Raw genomic sequence first — 20,121 nt, forward strand, 5'->3', positions numbered from 1 at the left:
GAGGAGTACAATGTGCACAGAAAGAATAGACAGGATAGGAAGGGAGGAGGGGATATGCTGTTAGTTAAGCAATACATAAAATCTAGGGAAGCGCATCCAGTTGCCATAGATGGACAGTGAAATGTTGAGTCAGTTTGGTGTGACATAAGCACTGGGAAAGCAAAATTGAGGGTAGGAGTTTGTTATAGGCCTAATGACTCAGATGAGTACAATGAACAATTATACAGAGAAATAGAGTGGGACAGTAAATCAGTGTCTTATAATGGGGGATTTTAACTTCCCAGATATAGAGTGGAGCTTGTGGGTATGTCACTCGCACAATAGCAAGGCTTTTGTAGATTTATTGGATGATTGTTTTCTACAGCAGCAGCATGTTAGTGGCAAAAAGAAAGAGTAACACTCTTGATCTGATTAGGCAATGATTATTCATGCATTAAGAATTTACATATAAAGAAACTACTAAGTAGCAGTGATCACAGTGTACTGATGTGGGATCTACTTAAAGATGTAACTACCATCGGGGGTAAAGGGAAGGGTTTTTGCTTTCATAAAGCCAAGTACAGTGGCCTCAGAGATTTTTTAGGTTCGATACAATAGGACTGACTGAAGATGTTATCAACAGCAAATTCTAAATGGGAGGCACTGAAGGAAGTAATTTGGAAGCTATTAGGCTTTTTGTTCCAACTAAGAAATACTGCTCTAGGTTCATTCTGAAATGGATATCAGATGAACTAATGAGACTTGTGGAAGAGTAGAAATATGCATGGGATGCACATAAATTGTCAGGCGACATAGAAGCCTACGGTAGATACAAGCTAGTCTGTAATCAAGTCAAAAAGGAGGTTAGGCAAGCGAAGGCAGATTATGAAGGCAAATTTCTGGCAATGAATGCAAAGAAAAACAGCAAAGACTTCTTTACTTATATAAACTCTAAAAGGAAGGTATTGAATCAGATTGGTCCACTTGATATCACTGGTTTGATGGTAGATGATCGTTCTCAGATAGCTGCCGAACTAAATGAGTATTTTGCATTCTCTACATTCACACGAGGAGTTATTCAAGGAGGAGAGGACCAGATGTTTATCACACTCTAACAGAGAGTTAAATGGTTTTTTAATAGCTGAGAGCAAAACGGAGTAGAAATTGTTGAAGTTAAACATAAGAACGGCACCTGGGGGGGGATGGGATCTATCCAGTTATATTAAAGGAGGCAGCAAAGGAAGTAAGGAAACCCTTAGCCATAATTATGAGAGCATCCTTGGACTCGGGGGAAGTCCCCACAGAATGCAGATGTGCAAATGTATCTCCAATTCACAAAGGAGGATAACAAGTAATTACAGACCTATTAGTTTGACTTCTGTTCCAGGGGAAATAATGGAGTCACTGGTTAAAGAAGCATTGCAAGATCATTTAGCATTAGTAGAGGCATATGATGCAAGAAAGCAAGCTTAGGCAGCATCAGCCAAAAAAAACTTCTTCTTCGCCCCTCCGTTCATTCGAAATACCTGTCCAGCTGAGCCTTAAATTTATTTAGGCTATCAACTTCCATAACAAGGGATGGAAGCCTGTTCCACCAACCAACTACCCACTGGCTAAAGGCAAATTTCCGCACATCTATCCTACATCTGTCTTTTCTCAATTTGAATTTATGCCCTCTCAGGTGATTATTCTGAGCAAGAGGCAGAATCCCATCAGCATTGAGCATGCTCAAACCATTCAAGGCTTTATACACCTCTATCAGATCACCTCGCAAGTGCCTAGTCTCCAGACACTGTAATTTGCAAAACTTAAGCCTATCTTCGTAAGAGCAACCCTTTGTTCCATTCACTAATCTTGTTGCCCTTCTCTGTACTCGTTCCAGCAGCTCTACATTCTTCTTGAAATGAGGCCTCCAGACCTGTATACAGTACTCAAGGTGTGGCCTGACCATTGCTTTATACAAGGGAATAATCACCTCCTTATCTCTGCTAGAAAAATTCCTGTATATCATTGACAAGACACCATGAGCTACTCTTGCAGACTGTCTGCACTGCTCAGAAAACTTCATATCTGCCTGCACAATTACCCCCAGGTCCCTTTCATTCTCTAACACTGTCAGTGTAGTACCACAGAGTTGATACTGCTAAGACTGCAAACCTGAGGGGTTTGCAATCTTAGCAAGAGAAAGAATCAAACTGAGGAAAGACAGTTGTAGAATAGATGTGTGGAAGTTTGCCTTTAGCCAGCAGGTAGTTGATTGCTGGAACACACTTCCATCTGTTGTTGTGAAAGTTGAGAGCTTAAAAAATTCAAGTCAGAACTAGACAAACATTTGGAATGAATGGATCAGTGAAATGGGAAGGGGTTTTTTTTTCTCTTTTTTTGGCTGATGCTGTGTAAGCTTGCTTTCCTGCACCATGTGCCTCTACTAATGCTAATGCTAACATCCTACCCTGATTGCTGTTATTAACCACCCTGCCAACCTTAATATTATCTGCAAACTTGGACATTAAACTTATATATCTTTATCAATATCATTAATAAATATTGAAAACAATAAAGGGCCCGGCATTGTACCCAGAGGGACTTCACTAATAAACATTAGGCCAAGTTGAGCAGTGCCCATTAAAACTCCTGTCTACCTTCTGCTGCTCAACTATCTCTTATCCACAGCAGTAACTTGCCTCTAATGGTAAAAAGCTTAAGTTTGTTTAGCAGCCTTCCATGTGGAACATTATCAAAAACTTTGCAGAAATCTAAATATACAATATCAGAATTACTTTTCATATACAATTCGTTTATCACTACATCATAGCAGCCAATCAGATCCTTAGCAAATCCATGTGGTTGCCATATAACCAGGGTCATGTCATGGCTAGGTTAATATATAAATGGAGTCAGTAATAAAAGAATTAATGCAGGGTCATCTTGATGTTCCTGTCAGGATGACCCTGCATTTGTTCTTTGATCACTGACTCCGTTATTTACCACATAAGTAGCTGTTCAGATCTGTAATTACTCGCTTTTCCCTTTTTATGAATAGGAAAGACATTTCCACATCTCCAATCCATAGGAGTGGTGATGATGGATGCAGCAGATGGGAATGTTTCGATCCGTCAAAAACTGTGGTACTATTACAGATCATAGCATTAGTTGAGGCATATGATGCAAGAAAGCAAGCTTATACAGCATCAGCCAAGAAAAAACCTTCCCATTTCACCGATCTGGTCACTCCAAATGTTTGTCTAGTTCAGCTTTAAATTTATTTAAGCTATCAACTTCCACAACAGTAGATGGAAGTCTGATCTAGCAATCAGCTACCAGCTGGCTAAAGGCAAACTTCTGCACATCTATTCTGCAAATTACTTTCCTCAATTTGAAACTATGTTCCCTCAGGTTTGTAATCTGAGCAAGTAGAAGAATCCCATCAGCACTGAGCATGCTCAAACAATTCAAGGCCTTATACACCTCGATCAGATCACTTCGCAGGTGCCTAGTCTCCAGATGCTGCAGCTTGCAGAACCTTCCTTGCCTTTCTTCTTAAGCACACCACTTTGTTCCTCTCACCAATCTTGTTGCCCTTCTCTGTACTCATTCTAGCAACTCTACAGCCTTCCTAAAATGAGGCCTCCAGACCTGTATGAAGTACTCAAGGTGGTGCTTGACCATTGCCTTATACAAGGAGATAATCACCTCCTTGTCTCTGCTAACGAAATTCCTATATATGATTGACAAGGCTCCATTACCTGCTCTGGCAGCCCATCTGCACGGCCAGAGAACTTCATATCTAACTACCGCAGGTCTTTTTCATTCTCCACTACCCTGAGTATAGTACCACATGGTTGGTACATTTCTCTTGGGTTACTGCTACCCATATGCAGTACTTTGTATTTGTCTTCAGTTGTCACTTCTCAACCCATCTGCCTAACTTTTCTAGATCCTGTTGCAATAGCATACCGTCTTTACCAACCCTGCCAACCTTTGTATCATCTGCAAATTTGGACATTAAGCCCGATATACCTTCATCGATATCATTGATAAATACACAAAACAACAATAGGGCCAGTCCCAAATCCTGGGGGGACTCCACTAATATCATTAGTTTATGATGAGCAGTGTCCATTTATTACCACTCTTTGTCATCTCCCACTCAACCATCCCTTTATCCATTGCAGCAATTTGCCCTTAATGCCATACTCTTCCAAATTGTATAGCAGTCTTCCAGGTGCAACAGTATCAAAAGCTTTCCTGAAATCCAAGTATATGATATCAAAATTATTGTTCGCATCCAGTTCCTTTGTGTCTACATCGTAGTATCTAAACAAAGTGGTCAGACAATACCTCCCCTTATCAAAACCCCCCATGCTGTGTCTGAACTATTACTGTGGTCTTGTCTAGATGATCCTGCAACCAGTGACTCCATTATTTTCCCAGGAACAGAAGTTAAACTAACAGGTCTATATTTATTTGTGTCACCCTTTGAATCCCCTTTGCAAATTGGGGATACATTTGCACATCTGCAGTCCATGGGGACCTCCCCAGAATCCAAGGATGCTCTCATAATTATGGCTAAGGGTTTGCTTGCTTCCCTCGCTGCCTCCTTCAATATAAATGGATAAATTCCATCAGACCCAGGTGCCTTTTTTATTTTTAACTTCATCAATTTCTCCTCCACTTCACTATCTGTTATTACAAAATAATTTAGCTCCCTGATAGAGTTTAGTAAACTTCTGTCCTCCCCTTCCTGACAGAATTCCTCATGTGTGAATGTAGATGCAAAATACACATTCCATTTGTCAGTTTTCTGATCAGGATCATCAACAACAGTCGAACCATCAATATCAAGTGGACCAATCTGATTTATTCCCTTGCTTCTAAAATTTAATAAATAAAGAAGTCTTTGTTATTTTTCTTTGCATCCTATGCTCAGGATTTCTCATAATCAGACTTTGCTTGCCTAACCTTCTTTGTAACTTATAGTTGTTAGTCTTCAATAAGTACTTTCATCACTAACTTTCTGTTGCTGTCTTGTTTCTGCTTTATTAGACTGGCTCCATATTCATCCTTAGCACCTTCTTTGTGCTATATTTTATTAATGATATATATGCATTCATGGCTTCTGTGATTATTGTTTTAAAGGTATTCCATAATTCTAATGTATTTGCCCTTCTACAATTGGCACAATAAATAGTAGTGCTTACCCGGTCATAGTCCCTTGAATTCTGATAGGATTCTTCTACTTGCTCAGCTCAGATTATGAACCCAAGGGGGGCATAAATTCAAATTGAGGAAAGACAGTTGTAGAATAGATGTGCGGAAATTTGTCTTTAGCCAAAAGGTGGTTAATTGCTGGATCAAACTTCCATCTGTCCTTTTGGAAATTGACAACTTAAATAAATTCAAGGAGGAACTGGACAAAATTTTAGAGGGAATGGTTGTGTGATTTTTTTTTTTTTTTTTTTGGCTGATGCTACACACTTGCTTTCTTGCATCACATGCCTCTATTACTATTACATGGTTTCATTAAGAATTTGTCCCTAGAACAAAAAAAATATTTGAATGAAAAGAAGTTTCCCCATAAAGCATTTTTAATTTTAGACAATGCTCCATCCCATCCAGATGAAAGTGAACTAGTTTTTGGTGACATCGTAGCTCTGTTTTTGCCACCTAATGTGACATCCCTTCTTTAACCTCTAGATCAAGGTGTTTTCGAGTCTTTGAAACGCAACTATAGGCGACGTCTCTTAAAATACCTGCTTCAAAATCTTGAAACAGAGACCAGTGTTATTGACAATCTTCAAAAAATAAATATCAAGGACATTATTTATTAGATGGCAGAAGCATGGAACAATGTTAAAACATCTACTCTTATAAAATCTTGGGAAAATATTTTATGCTCCCAAAATGAAGCCAATGAGAACAAGATGGCAAATCAAGATGAAAGAGGTGGAAACCCTTTTAGAACTAGCCAATAACCTTCCTGTTTCGGATAATCTTACTACAAAGAATATTAGAGAGTGGATGAATTCTGATGAACAGCTGGAAATGACTGATGACATGATCGTAAAGCTTGTTGACGAACAAAAATTGATGATGAAGAGTGCACAGAAACGACAAAAAAAAAAAAAATGACACGCAAGGAAGGTTTAAATGCTACTGAGTCACTTTTACGTTATATTGTACAGCAGGAAGACACCACATCCACTGATGTTTTGTTACTTAGGCACCTACAAAATATAGCAGCTAAAAAGCAAGGACCCTCTATGAACCAGAAACCCATTAAAGAATTTTTAATATGATATTAAGGCATAGTGCTAATGACTGTAAGTGTACATTTTTCTTGTCTATGACTGGTAATTTTTATACATGTACTATTTTTTTTTAATTATTTGTATAATTTTGTAATAAAACAGTTGTAAATAAAATTAAAAGTGTTTTATTGTATAATTTAAAAGTCATTATGTTCAATAAGTAGGTCTAACCTGAAAATCTGAGTGTACATCATCATGTTTATTTAATAATAATTTACCAAACCTGTGTTATCCTAGTTTTTGATTATCTGAGGTTCCCTCAGTCCACATTACCTCGGATAATCGGGACTCTACTGTATTTCTTTTTGCCATAAAATTTGTATGGAAAAAAGAAATTCGTAGATTAAATGTAGTTTAATGCAGTATTATCAGCTTTAGATAGTCCATGCATGCTTTGTGTGTACTGTTTCAAGACCCACAAAAATGTTGTTATTTGTGAAGAGATACATAAATACAAAGAGAAAACACTTCTTTTTTTTTTAAAGAGTAATACAGGAGGAGAGCATATCATACAGTTGTAATTAAACTACATGGCTAAGTTTAGAGAATGTAACCTATAAAGATTAATTAAGTATTCTATAAAGCTACAATCTCAGTAATTAAGTGAAAGGAGATGACTATATTTACTTTTCATTTATCATAGAAAATGAAAAAAAAAAAAAAAAACATTTAATTTAAGAAAAAAATCAAAGTGCCTGAAATATAATGCTCTACTTATATTTATATCTTTCACACCATTCAAACTTCTCTTTACCAGCCAAATGATCATTTTCTCTGTACCTGTTAACCAGATGGTCAGTAAACTAATATTTATTATTATATTCAAATATTATTAATAAAAAACCACAAAATTATACCAAAAATTATAGCATTACTTCTAAATAATTTACACTCGTCAAATTTATTTCACATACATAATATATAAAATTAAAGGTTTTTACCTTCACCTGTTTACCCGATATTTTCACAGTTAAAAGGTATGTTCCATATTCCTCAGGTATATAAGATAATAAATAAGAGCCATCTCCACGATCTGTAATGCTAGCCAATATTTGCCTATAATAAGAAATAAGACACTGACAGACAAAAATTAAAAACAAATGATTTGGAAAAAGCATTAATTTAAGATTTCACCTATTTTCGACAAATACTGCAAAAAATCACAATATACGAATTACACACCAATACCCATAGATAAAAACTGTCCATCTTCAATAAGATTCGTATTGTTCAAGTGATGCTTAAAAATTGTTGTCAAAAGCCTGAAAATTTTTGCATCAAACAATAAATTGACATAATTTTAGGTAGTGGCTAGTTTACTATGACATATCCTAAGTTTATGATTCAGAATTTCTCATTTCTAGATGCTTATTTCTTGATGCTTAAATATAACACTATATGACATTGAACAGCACCCAGTGGTAAAGATGAGTTGCAGCACCCAGGCGGATGAGTTGTGTCGAGATATACAAATGACTAAAATATGAGATCAACTGGGCAGAAGCTTCAAATGATATAAAAATGTATGTAGAGATTATGGAGATCAAGCAATGAATGTGATTGACCTTTCAATCACATTCATTGTTATTTAACATTGTCAAATGTGAATTAACAAGCTTCTTAGCAATCAAAAACAGCACATTTTTCAAAGATGTCACTACCTCTTCTCCTCCCTATAAATGATGCAAATAACTATCATCTTCACTTTTGAATTTATTTTTGCATTTCTTTCAAGATACTGAATGTCACTCTTACATTTTATTGTTCAATCACCTAAAATTGAAAAATCAGATCAACATACAGAAAGTAAAATAAACATGTTACCTTTTATAATGTAAAATCTTGCATATATGTCTTCTGAAACAAACAAACAAACACACTCACTCACTCACTGTGATAAAATATGTGGCGCCTCTGTAGCCAGGTGGGCAGGAGCAGCAGTGCGTAGCACACGCTTCTTGATTAGTAGTAGTAGTAGTAGTGGCACATGATGCAAGAAAGCAAGTGTAGGAGCTTATGCAGCATCAGCCAAAAAAAAAAAAAAAAAAATCACACCATTCCCTCCAAATGCCTGTCCAGTTCCTCCTTAAATTTATTTAACCTATCAACTTCCACAACGACAGATGGAAGTTTGTTCCAGCAATTAACCACCCGCTGGCTAAAGGCAAATTTTCGCACATCTATTCTACATCTGTCCTTTCTTAATTTGAACTTATGTCAAAATGGCAGGGCTTGTGGCATTAGGCATATTCATCCTCCAAATGGCTATTTGGCAATTTCAATTAGACGGGGGTTCGAGCCCATGCCCATCAAATACGGAAGATGCGGAAAGGTCAGGGAATGATATGGCCTTAGTTGCTAATGCTCCTAAAAAAAAAAACCCAAAAAACCAAAATAAAATATGTACAAGGAAAACAAGCCACATTATTTAGCATGTTCCAAATTATCTTATGTAACATATTAGCAGAGTACAGTTGGGTCAATGTGTGTGTTTTTTTTTTTTTTTTTTGCTTTCTTACAGAATTTGCCATTACTACTACTAGTACATGTCAAATGATGATGATAATCTCTCCTAAGAATATCTAGAAAATGGGTATTTCAGGTGTATATGTTTGAATTCTTATCAATGAATGGAATATCCTGGCTGTGCTAGCCAATTTAAACATTCCCCTGTTATGTTAAAAGTCATAACGCATCAAGTGTCAATTCTAAAAGGTAAAGAAATACCTTCCCCCCCCCCCCCAAACAAGATACTTGCAAATTCACCTCAGCTCAAACGACACAAGTTTGAACAAAATGGCAGGGCTTGTGGCATTAGGCATATTCATCCTCCAAATGGCTATTTGGCAATTTCAATCTCATTGAATATTTTGCTTGAAGCTAGGATTCAAGAATCCTTAATCCAAAATCCAAACCTCTTCAGAGAGCTATCTAACACGTCTGGTAAATACTCTCATAAGTAGTAAATAAATTTGAGGGAATTTAAGCAAGTTAAGTCATCAAATGCAGACACTGTAAGGCTGTGAGAAACATGCTGATGACTCTCAGACATAAAGGATGCAGAAATTGAGCATGGTGAGTACAGAGTGAAAAGTGAAAAAACAGAAAGCAACAGGAAGAGGTGGGGGGGTTATGCTCTTAAGTAAGACATAAAATCTAAGGCAACTGATATGGATGGTCAGTCCAATGTTCAGCTAGCTTGGTGTGATAGGTACTGGGAAAACAGTGCCTCTGTTACAACTTTTTCTGGATTCACTAGATGACTGTTTTTTTAATTGTAGCAGTGAAGAAAAATGCATGGGATGCACATAAATCATCATGATACAGAAGAATAGGGTAGATATAAATTAGCCTACAACCAAGTCACAGGAGATTAAGACCTCCGATAATCAAAGGCAGATTATGAGAAGTAACCGGCAAAGAAGAGCAGCAACCTCTTTACTTAAGTAACACTAGATGGAAGATGATGAATTATATTAGTCCACAAGATATGAATGGTTTAGCTTTTTGATGATCTTGCCCAAAATGTTAATAAATTCAATAGTTATTTTGCATTTATGTATTCTAAAAGAGGAAACTGAAAGACTAACTGTTGAAGCTAAACATAAACAAAGCACCTGGTGTGGATGGGATCTATCCAATTACACTAAGAGAGGCAGCAAGAGGAGTATGCAAATCTTTGACCATAATTATGAGAGTATCACTAGATTTAGGGTGGTACCTTACAGCCTGGAGATATGTAAATGTATATCCAGGGCTGTAGTGGAGGGCTACACCATATATCCTCTCGATTTTTTTTTTAGATGAATAGCATATACCTTTCGGTTTTTGAAAGAATTCAAAATTTACTGAAAATTAAAAAATAAATTAATTAAAATTTGATTCTTAGGCAATACTTATAGTTTAATTATTTTTAAACACTTTTATTTGCATGTATACACAAACTAGTAATATTCTTTAATTTCGCACCCAGAGATTTGTTTTAGTTTTGTAGTCAGTACTGCCACTTACTCTTTTCACAAAATGAAAAGAGTAAGGTTTTGTTGTGGTTGTGAGGACATATTCACTTGAGTAAGTACTAAAACTTTGATTTTTTTGTAATTAATTCTGCTATTCTTATGTATAGTTATAATTTATATATATTAAAAATTTATAAGTACTCAAGTACATCACTCTTACTAAAGCATGCAAATATTTTTTGTTTTAATATTTATTCTATGTATTTGCATAATATTATTGCACATTATCAATGTACCGAAAGATTCTATTATTATAATGGACTTGAGTATACACACCAATAAATGATGTTTATAAAGTAACGAGTTGACAACAAATCTCCAATAAACGAAACAGTGGCAGCGCCAGCTGTTTTGTTACAAATATTTTTTAATTGTTGTTAATAACACACCGGCATGAATGCTTTTTTGAATATTTTTATGGAATTATTCACTAATTTTATTTCTTTCTTTACAATTTTTATTTGTACATTAGCAAAGGCACATGATGCAAGAAAGCAAGCTTATATAGCATCAGCCAAAAAAAAAAACAAAAAAACACACACCTTTCTCATTTCACCCATCCACTCGCTCCAAATGTTTGTCTAGTTCTGCCATGAATCTGCTTAAGCTATCAACTTCTATGATGACAGATGGAAGTTTGTTTAGGAATTAACCACCCACTGGCTAAAGGCAAATTTCTGCACATCTATCCTACAACTGTCTTTCCTCAATTTGAATTTATGCCCTCTCAGGTGATTATTCTGAGCAAGAGGAAGAATCCCATCAGCATTAAGCATGCTCAAACCATTCAAGGCTTTATACATCTCAATCAGATCACCTCGCAAGTGCCTAGTCTCCAGACACTGTAATTTGCAAAACTTAAGCCTTTCTTCATAAGAGCAACCCTTTGTTCCATTCACTAATCTTGTTTCCCTTCTCTGTACTCGTTCCAACAGCTCTACATCCTTCTTAAAATGAGGCCTCCAGACCTGTATACAGTATTCAAGGTGTGGTCTGACCATTGCCTTATACAAGGGGATAATCACCTCCTTATCTCTGCTAGAAAAATTTCTATATCTCATTGACAAGACACTATGAGCTACTCTTGCAGACCGTCTGCACTGCTCACAAAACTTCATATCTGCCTGCACAATTACCCCCAGATCCTTTTCACTCTCTACCACTGTCAGTGTATATCCAAAAGAAGATAAGAAATTACACAGCATTGGTGGTAAGGGTCACCCGCAGGGACTGGGGGTCTAAACCGCTGTACCCTAGTCCTGTTTTACAAAGCAGTCTTTATTCCTGCCATCTCATATGCTGCAGGGGTCTGGTCAAAGAGCAATACTACTTACCATCACCAAAGCCTGCTGCCTGGTGAGCACTCCTGCTCTCCGAGTCCTCCCTTCTAGATCTTGAAATAATTAGATGCGGCATGTTGTATCATCTGTCCAAAGGAATCTCCACTACCACCATTGAATTCACCACTAACCCAGTAATCAATCACAAGACAGAGAAAAGGCACCTTCTCGCTCACCTGCAGCAAGCCTGGCAGGACAGATGGACGACATCCACTAAGGGAGCAATTACAAATAAATTCATCCCTGAAGTAACGTTCAAGTTCCCAAAAGCCCCAAGCTGGTTTTCCCCTGGCCTGTACATAACGTACCTCCTCACAGGCCATGGGTCGATACAAAAGAAATTAATGTCTCTGGGCATCACAAATGCTCCACGCTGCCACTGTGGCACTGACGAATCTTGGCACCATATAATGTACGACTGTCCTGACTATGAAGACTTGAGATCTATTCTGATCACAAAGATTATTAATTTGCCAAAGGACCAAGAACATATACTATTTCATACACATGACAATTATGAATACTTCACTTTTGCCCAGGATGTCTTCAACAAAGTTTCAAAGTGTATTTGTAAGTTAATGGCAGCTTCCAGGGTGTCCCCTATATCCGCCGTTTGTTAGGCTTTTTCGCCAATTGCCGGCTGGAAAAAAAAAAAAAAAAAAAGTCGGTTCAAATTTGAATTTTGGGGAAAAAAAAAAAAAAAATTTTAATTTTAAATTTTTCAATTTTGAAGGGGAAAAAAAAAAAAAAAAAAAAAAAATTTTTGCATCTAATAGATGAAATTTTGAGTTAGGTGTGCAGTAGTGTTGTGTTTGCGTTGTGTGTTAGCCGGCACCTGGCATTTAGCAGTAAGGGGCTGCGGGCAGAGTTGTGTCCCAGCCCCCCACTCCCATCCCTAGCCACGTGGAGGCAGCCAGGATCTACTTTCTATTTATAAACTTATGAGGACGCGGACTAGGCCTGTCAGTCCTATTGGTAGACTCTGTGTTGCCGGGCAATTCCCCGGGGAAGATCCCCCCCGGGAATCACCAGGCCACACATTAGCATTGTTTTCTTTCCTAAAAAAAAAAAAAAAAAAAAACTCTCACAGGGCTTAATCCTGTCCAAGAGTGGGGGATGTGATGTGGTACCCCAGCTCCTGCAGGGCTTAATCCTGTCCAAGAGTGGGAAGGCTGGAGTCTGGACGGTATTGTTCTATCAGGATATGGCATTGTCCATTTCTTCTTTACTTCCTTCTCCCCACTCTTCCATGTTCCATCTTCTTTCTCTTCTCTTCCTTCCTCTTGGGCATAGTCTTGTGTGACCCAACACCCATTGTTTTGCCGTAGTGTGCTGGCACAGGTGCAGTAGTTTGGCCACGTTCATCGGTGGTTTTCCTCCTCTTTCTTTCCTTTTTCTCTTTCTTCCTTCTTCTGCTCACTTCGCTTTCTCTTCCTCTCCTTCTTCATATGGCTCATATTGTTTGCAAGGTATGCATACTGTGATGTCTGGGATCTGGTCATTGAGAGTTTGGGTCTGTATCTTGTCCCTCAGTATTATCTTTGTTGTTTCATTGTCACATCATTCCTTTTGTTCATTCAGAACTACTATGGTCCAGGATAGTTACTTACCACTACCTATATCTACTAGATGTGTCTTGGGCTTAGGCAATGACAGGGTAATTGTTCTTGGTGGGCCCGGCACTGTTAAATAATAGTACATCCATGGTTTATGCCCATTGGAGTGGTACTCTGAGAGGATTAGGCTGAGGTCAACATGTAGTTCTTTAATGACACTTAATTCTTGTATGGTGAGAGTACTGTGATGTCTGTAACATGGGCACTGAGAGTTTAGCTCAGTACCATGCCCCTTGACTTCATTTTTATTATTTTTGATGTTACTATCATTCCTTTTGTTTAAGCAATATTATTATGATCTAGGATAGGTACTCACCATTACCTATACTTTCTTGTTGTGCCTTAGGCTTAGTAAAGACCGGGTTAACTGGCCTTTGTGTGTCTTTATATTACTTAACTACTTATAGTAAAAGCACTGTGTTACCTGGAACACGTACACTGGGAGTGTGGTTCAATACCATGCCCCTTGATTTTATTTTTGTTGTCTTCCATATCACGATCAATATTTCTGGTTCATGTTTTACTGTTGTGATCTAATAGGTACACACCATTACCTGTACTCACTTGTTGTGCCTTAGGCTTAGGCAATGTCAGGGTTAGTTGGTCTTATTGTGCCCAAGGCTGTTAATTTATGGCACATGCAAAATTTATGGCCTTTGGTATGATTATCTGTGATAACTGCACTGTAGTCTACCTGCTTTGTTCCCAATGACTCTTAATTGCTTGTAGGGTGAGTATACTATGAAGTCTTAAGCATGGGCACTGAGTATGTTGTTCAGTGTTATGCCCCTTGGTATTAGTCTTTTCTTTCCCTTTTCCTCTTGTTCTTCTTCTTTCCCTTTCCCTCCTTTCCCCTTCTTCCTTCTCTTCCCTTCTTCCTCTTTTCTCCTTCTCTTCCCCTTCCCTTCTTCTTTGTTGTTGTTCATGTCTCAATCTTTGCTTGTTGTCCATGTCATACTATTGTGACCTGGGAATTTCACCCCATTACCTCTGCTCACTTGATGTGCCTTTGGCTTTGGCAATGTTAGGGTTAACTGGCCTTATTGTGCCTGGTACTGTTGATGTGAGGTACAAAGTTTTTGGCCCTTGGTGTAATTTGTGATGTCAGTGTTGCAGTCGACCTGCTTTGTTCTCATTGGCACTTAACTGCTTGCAGGGTGAGATGTCTGAGGCATGGGCACTGGGAATGTGATTCAGTGACCTGCCCCTTGATTTTATTCTGTCTCTCTTCTTCCCCTTTTCCTTCTACTCTCTTTCCTTCCCTTTCCTCCCTTCTTGTTGTCTTCTATGCCTCAATCATTCCTTCTTGTTCTTGCAGTGCTACTGTGATCTGGGACAAATATTCACTACTTCCTATACCTACCAGATGAGCCTTGGGCCCAGGCACTGGCAGGGTTAACTGGTCTTAGTGAGCTTGGCACTAATAGTTTGTGGTTCATACTGTGATCTAGGACACTTATTCACTACTACCATGATCTAGGACAATTATTCACTGCTACCTATACCTACCAGATGTGCCCTAGGCCCAGGCACTGACAGGGTTAACTGGTCTGAGTGAGCCTGGTACTGATAATTTGTGTACATATAAGGTTTATGACCGTTGTTGAGGTTCCCTAAGAAGGTACTATTGTAGTCAACATGTATTTTCTTAATGGTGCTAAACTACTTGTGTGGTAAGTGCACCGTGTTGTCTGAAACATGGGCACTGAGGATGTAGTTCAGTACCATGCCCTTGAATTTATTTTTGTTGTTTTCCATGTTGCAATCATTACTTCTTGTTATTGTCATATTTCTGTGGCATAGGGTATACTCTCCATTTCCCTTACTCACTTGTTGTGTCTTAGACTTTTGCCATGTTGGGGTTGACTGGTCTTTTGTTCCTGGTACTGTTTATTATGGTACATGTACAGTTTATGTCCATTGTTATGACTATCTGAAATGACAGTGCTGCAGTCAGCATGTATTCCTTTTTATTGTGGTATTTTTAGCATGGGTACTGAGAATATATATCAGTCCCTTTCCGTAGGTTAGTCTCCATCCATGCCGTGTCCTCTTTCCCAATTTTAGGTATGGGCTTGTGTGTTGCCTCTTGCTTTACTCCGGCATACCGAGGAGGGTTCTTCTTCTTTTGAATGCACTTGTTGCAAAGTTTACTAATGCTTGAAAGTTATCTGGTGATTCCAGCACTTTGGGGAAATCCTCAGTGTGATACACTTCTGTTACAAGCTGGAATGGTTGTCTCAGGTCTGTGTAGTTTATGCATTCCAGCATTATATGTTGTACGGTTTCCAGTGACCCGCATCTGCAGTTGGGGGAATCAGCCAGCCCCAGAGAATGCAGTCTTGCATTTATGCTTCCATGACCCGACAGGAGGAAGGTAGTATATAAATCTGGGCTCAACCAGGGTTTATTGTTTTTATTTATTTCCTGTGCCAGGGGGATGAACTGGTATGTTGTTCTCCCTTTGGTGTCTTCTCTCCATTCTCTTTGCCAGTCTGTAATGAACATTTCTCTTAATCTTCTTCAACAGATGAAGAATATTAAGGATAGCCTAAACCACCAAGAGCAATAACTTGAGACAGATTCTGGGCACCCCTCTCTAGTAGAATCAACTGCCAACCTCATCGAAGCTCAACTGAACTGAAATTCACTTCCTTCATCCAAGTTCAGTTGAACTTGGATGAAGGAAGTGAACCTGCAACTGAATCTCCAGGCAAGATCAACCAGTACCTAATCCCACTGAAGACTCCAAAACCCAGACACTGGAGACAACAGCAGCTTTTCAGCCGCAAGCCACATTGGCGATCAAACCAAGCACTCTAGCCTGATTTTCTTTTACTCTCCTCCCCAGGCAGAGGGAGGAGTTGGTTCCTGTCTCCTCCCCCCTGCTATCCCCTTCTTTGAGTCTGCTGACGAGGCTAGTACGGGCCAGACGTGTTCAAAGCCGCGAAGTGGATTTTTCTTATTTATTGATTTGAAATTATTGTTTTTCTAAAACTTTTGATTTAAATTTAGTAGTATAGCATTATTTTGTGATATTTCTGATTAATCTGGTGTATTTATTCTTTACTCGGCCTTGTAATTGCATAAAAGTATCGGTAAGGGTATCAAATCCATGTGTTACAAGTTACAACTCCGCTGAACGAGAAGTTTTTTTAGCCAAATTTAGCCGCTTATTGAATATCTTTTACATCAAATTATTTTTTGTAAGTAGCTTATAGACCTAGTAAGGATCGTTGGTTTATTCTGAATTGGGACAGCGAGATTTGAAAGTTAATTAATACTTAAGTGTCCATAGATTACCGTTCGTAACTTCCGCCTTTGTCTTTGTCATACGATCGTTATATATCGAACCTAGATAGCGGTAGTATAGTATATGTTATAATATTTTCAGCGATCGGTAAAATCTATTAAACTTGTTCAACTTCGTTGGCATTTAAATTGCACTTTTAACTAAATACATATACCGAATTAGATTACAAACGTAATCTAATAAATACGTATAATTAATTAATACATAACTGATACGGAAGTTATATAAAGGGAACTCGGAGATAATTAATACTTGACTGATTGATTAATACTTGACGCTAAAAATATATATCCCGTTATAGCTGTGTTGGGAGATAAGTTAGGGTTATAAACTGAAATTGAAATTTTATTTAAATTAAAAGTAATCATGACTCAGACCAGAGCAGCAAAACAAAAGGCTCAAGCTAATGGAAGTGCTGTGGCTCAGAGGAGAACTGAGGGGGGCAGTTGCCTTCTGAGTCACAGCCTTCTAAAATGCACAGCTTGCATGATGTTTGTGGAGCATTCAGGTACGGGAGATGTTGCCATGGGGGATGTCTTTGTGTGTGCAAGATGCAAGGAGTGTATCGAAATCAGGCAACAACTCAGCGTTCTTATGGGCCTATATGAGAGCTTGAAGGACAGGGTGGATGCCCTCGAAGGAACTAAATTGAGGGGCCCATCAAGCTCTCAGCTGCCCACATCAACGCCAGAGCTTGCACTTGGTCATCGTGAAACACAGCGGCAACCCCCAAGGCAGAATGCGCTGGTCCCAAAGGAACTAGTAGTTGTTGGTGACTCTATTGTCAGGGAAACGGGGAACGTGCTTTGTAAAAAGGATAGGTGGAACAGGACCAGGGTATGTCTGCCAGGGGCAAAGGTTGATGACATTGTAGAGCAGATATCATCTTTTAAGGGCACAAAAGGTGATATAGTTGTACACGTGGGCACTAACGATATCAAGAGTAGGAGACCGGCAGAATTGCTTAACAAGTACAGGTCACTGTAGAAAAAAAGCCGTGAAATAGGGTTGAATTTGAAAGTGTCTGCAATTCTGCCCAGACACGATAGGAGGGAGTATATGATGAGAACTTGTCGATCAATTCGGCCCTGGAAAGATTGTGCAAGGCTCAAGGGGTAGAATTTTTTTCAGCCTGGACTGTACTTGTTAACAGGAGGGATTCCTTCTACAGGGATGGGATACACTTAAATAGAAAGGGTGCAAGAATATTTGTTGATGCTATCGAGGCAGTGTTAGGTGGGTCGGAAAACTGCTAGCTTGGGGGGATACAAAGACAAATAGATTAACAGTAGCCACTGCCAGAGGTGAAAGAGATTCTTGCACTGCTTCTATTGGAATGAGCAGAAGCCTGAAAAACAAGATTCAGGATATTTCAGAGACTGCTGGGAGTCATTGCGGTACAAGTAAACACATGGGTTGTGTTAGGGTAGCTAAGAATAGAAATAGGTGCATGTATACTTGCGTGTACACCAATGCTAGGAGTTTAGTAAATAAATTTGATGAATTTGAGGTATTGCTCAAAACATCAAAGGCAGATATTGTTGGGATATCAGAGACTTGGTGTCACACAGATATAAGGGATGCAGAAGTGCAATTTGGGGAGTACAACGTCTACAGAAAGGATAGACAGGATAGGAAGGGGGGAGGGGTTATGCTATTAGTTAAGAAACACATAAAAACCAAGGAAGTGAAGCCAGTCGACATCGCTGGACAGTGCAGTGTGGAGTCAGTTTGGTGTGACATAAACATTGGGAGATCAAAATTGAGAGTAGGAGTGTGCTATAGGCCTAATGACTCTGATGAGTATAATAAGAAACTGTACAGAGAAATAGAGTGGGCCAGTAAATCAGAGTGTCTTATAATGGGAGATTTTAATTTCCCAGATATTGACTGGAATTTGGGGGCTGGTTACTCACACACTAGCAGGGCTTTTGTGGATTTATTGGATGATTGTTTTCTACATCAGCATGTTCGGGAGGCAACTAGAGGGAGTAATACTCTTGATTTGATTATCAGCAGTGATTCTTCATGCATTAAGAATCTGCAGATAAATGAACCACTAGGTGGCAGTGATCACAGTGTGCTGAAGTGGGATTTACTCAAAGAGGTAACTACCATTAGGGGTAAAGGGAAGGGTTATTGCTTCCGTAAAGGCGACTACGATGGACTGAGACAGTATTTAAATTCTATACAGTGGGACCAACTGATGATGTTACCAACAGCAAATTCAAAATGGGAAGCATTCAAAGAACTTATCTTGGAAGCTACTAGGCTATACCAACTAAGAAATACTGTTCAAGGTTTAGGCCAAAATGGATGTCAGATGAACTAATGAGGCATATGGCAGAGAAGAAAAATGCATGGGATACATACAAATTAACACATGACACAGAACCCTATGATAGATACAAGTTGATATGCAATCAAGTTACAAAGGAGGTTAGGCAGGCGAAGGCAGATTACGAGAAATCCTTGGCAAGGGATGCAAAGAAAAACAGCAAAGAGTTCTTTACTTATGTAATCTCTAGAAGGAAGGGGATGAATCAGATTGGTCCACTTGATATCGATGGGTCAACTGTTGATGATCCTGCTCAGGTAGCTAACAAACTAAATGAATATTTTGCATCGACATTCACACATGAGGAGTTATTCAGCGAGGGGAATGCCAGAGGTGTATTCAACTCTAGCAGTAAGCTACAGAATCTTGAAATAACTGGGAGTAAAATGGAGGAGAAACTGTTGAAGATAAACACAAGAAAGGCACCCGGGGTGGATGGGATCATCCAGTTATATTAAAGGAGGCAGCAAAGGAAGTAAGCAAACCCTTAGCCATAATTATGAGAGCTTCCTTGGACTCAGGGGAGGTACCCATAGACTGGAAATGTGCAAATGTGACCCCAATTCACAAAGGAGGATCAAAGGCTGACACAAGTAATTATAGACCTGTGAGTTTAACTTCTGTTCCAGGAAAATTAATGGAGGCACTAGTTAAAGAAGCACTGCAGGATCATTTAGACAAGACTTCAGTTATAGCTCGGACACAGCATGGTTTTGTTAAGGGGAAGTCTTGCCTGACCAATTTGATTGGATACTATGATGCAGTCACAAAGGAACTGGATGCAGGGAATAACTTTGATATTATATACTTGGATCTTAGAAAGGCTTCTGATACTGTTGCACATGGAAGACTGCTACACAAATTGGAGCAGTGTAACATTGGAGGCAAATTGCTGCTGTGGGTAAAGGGGTGGCTGAGGGGGAGAAGACAGAGAGTGATAATCAATGGACACTGCTCGTCGTGGACTAATGTTATTAGTGGAGTCCCTCAGGGCTCGGTGTTGGGTCCATTATTGTTTTCTGTATTCATAAATGATATTGATGATGGTATATCAAGCTTAATGTCGAAGTTTGCAGACGATACAAAGGTAGGCAGGGTTGTCAAGGACACTACTGACACTATGCTGCTGCAACAGGATCTGGAAAGGTTGAGCAGATGGGCTGAGAGGTGGCAAATGAAGTTTAACATTGACAAATGTAAAGTAC

The 20,121-nt window shown here is 38.7% G+C and overlaps 1 protein-coding gene across 2 annotated transcripts in view; it reads right to left on the reverse strand.

The window, feature by feature from the left end:
- The window catches only part of LOC150089579 (E3 ubiquitin-protein ligase TRIM45-like), a 236,900-nt gene that overhangs the window by 84,480 nt on the left and 132,299 nt on the right, over positions 1-20,121 (reverse strand). For both annotated transcript variants that reach the window (XM_090368677.1, XM_090368678.1), the window contains exon 5: positions 7,232-7,346. In XM_090368677.1, the coding sequence (XP_090224803.1) occupies positions 7,232-7,346 (115 nt within the window). The remainder of the gene's footprint in view (positions 1-7,231; positions 7,347-20,121) is intronic.

Source organism: Mastigoproctus giganteus, chromosome 2 (genome assembly GCF_048544385.1).
Source record: "Mastigoproctus giganteus isolate SK-2022 chromosome 2, ASM4854438v1, whole genome shotgun sequence".
Taxonomy (NCBI): domain Eukaryota; kingdom Metazoa; phylum Arthropoda; class Arachnida; order Uropygi; family Thelyphonidae; genus Mastigoproctus; species Mastigoproctus giganteus.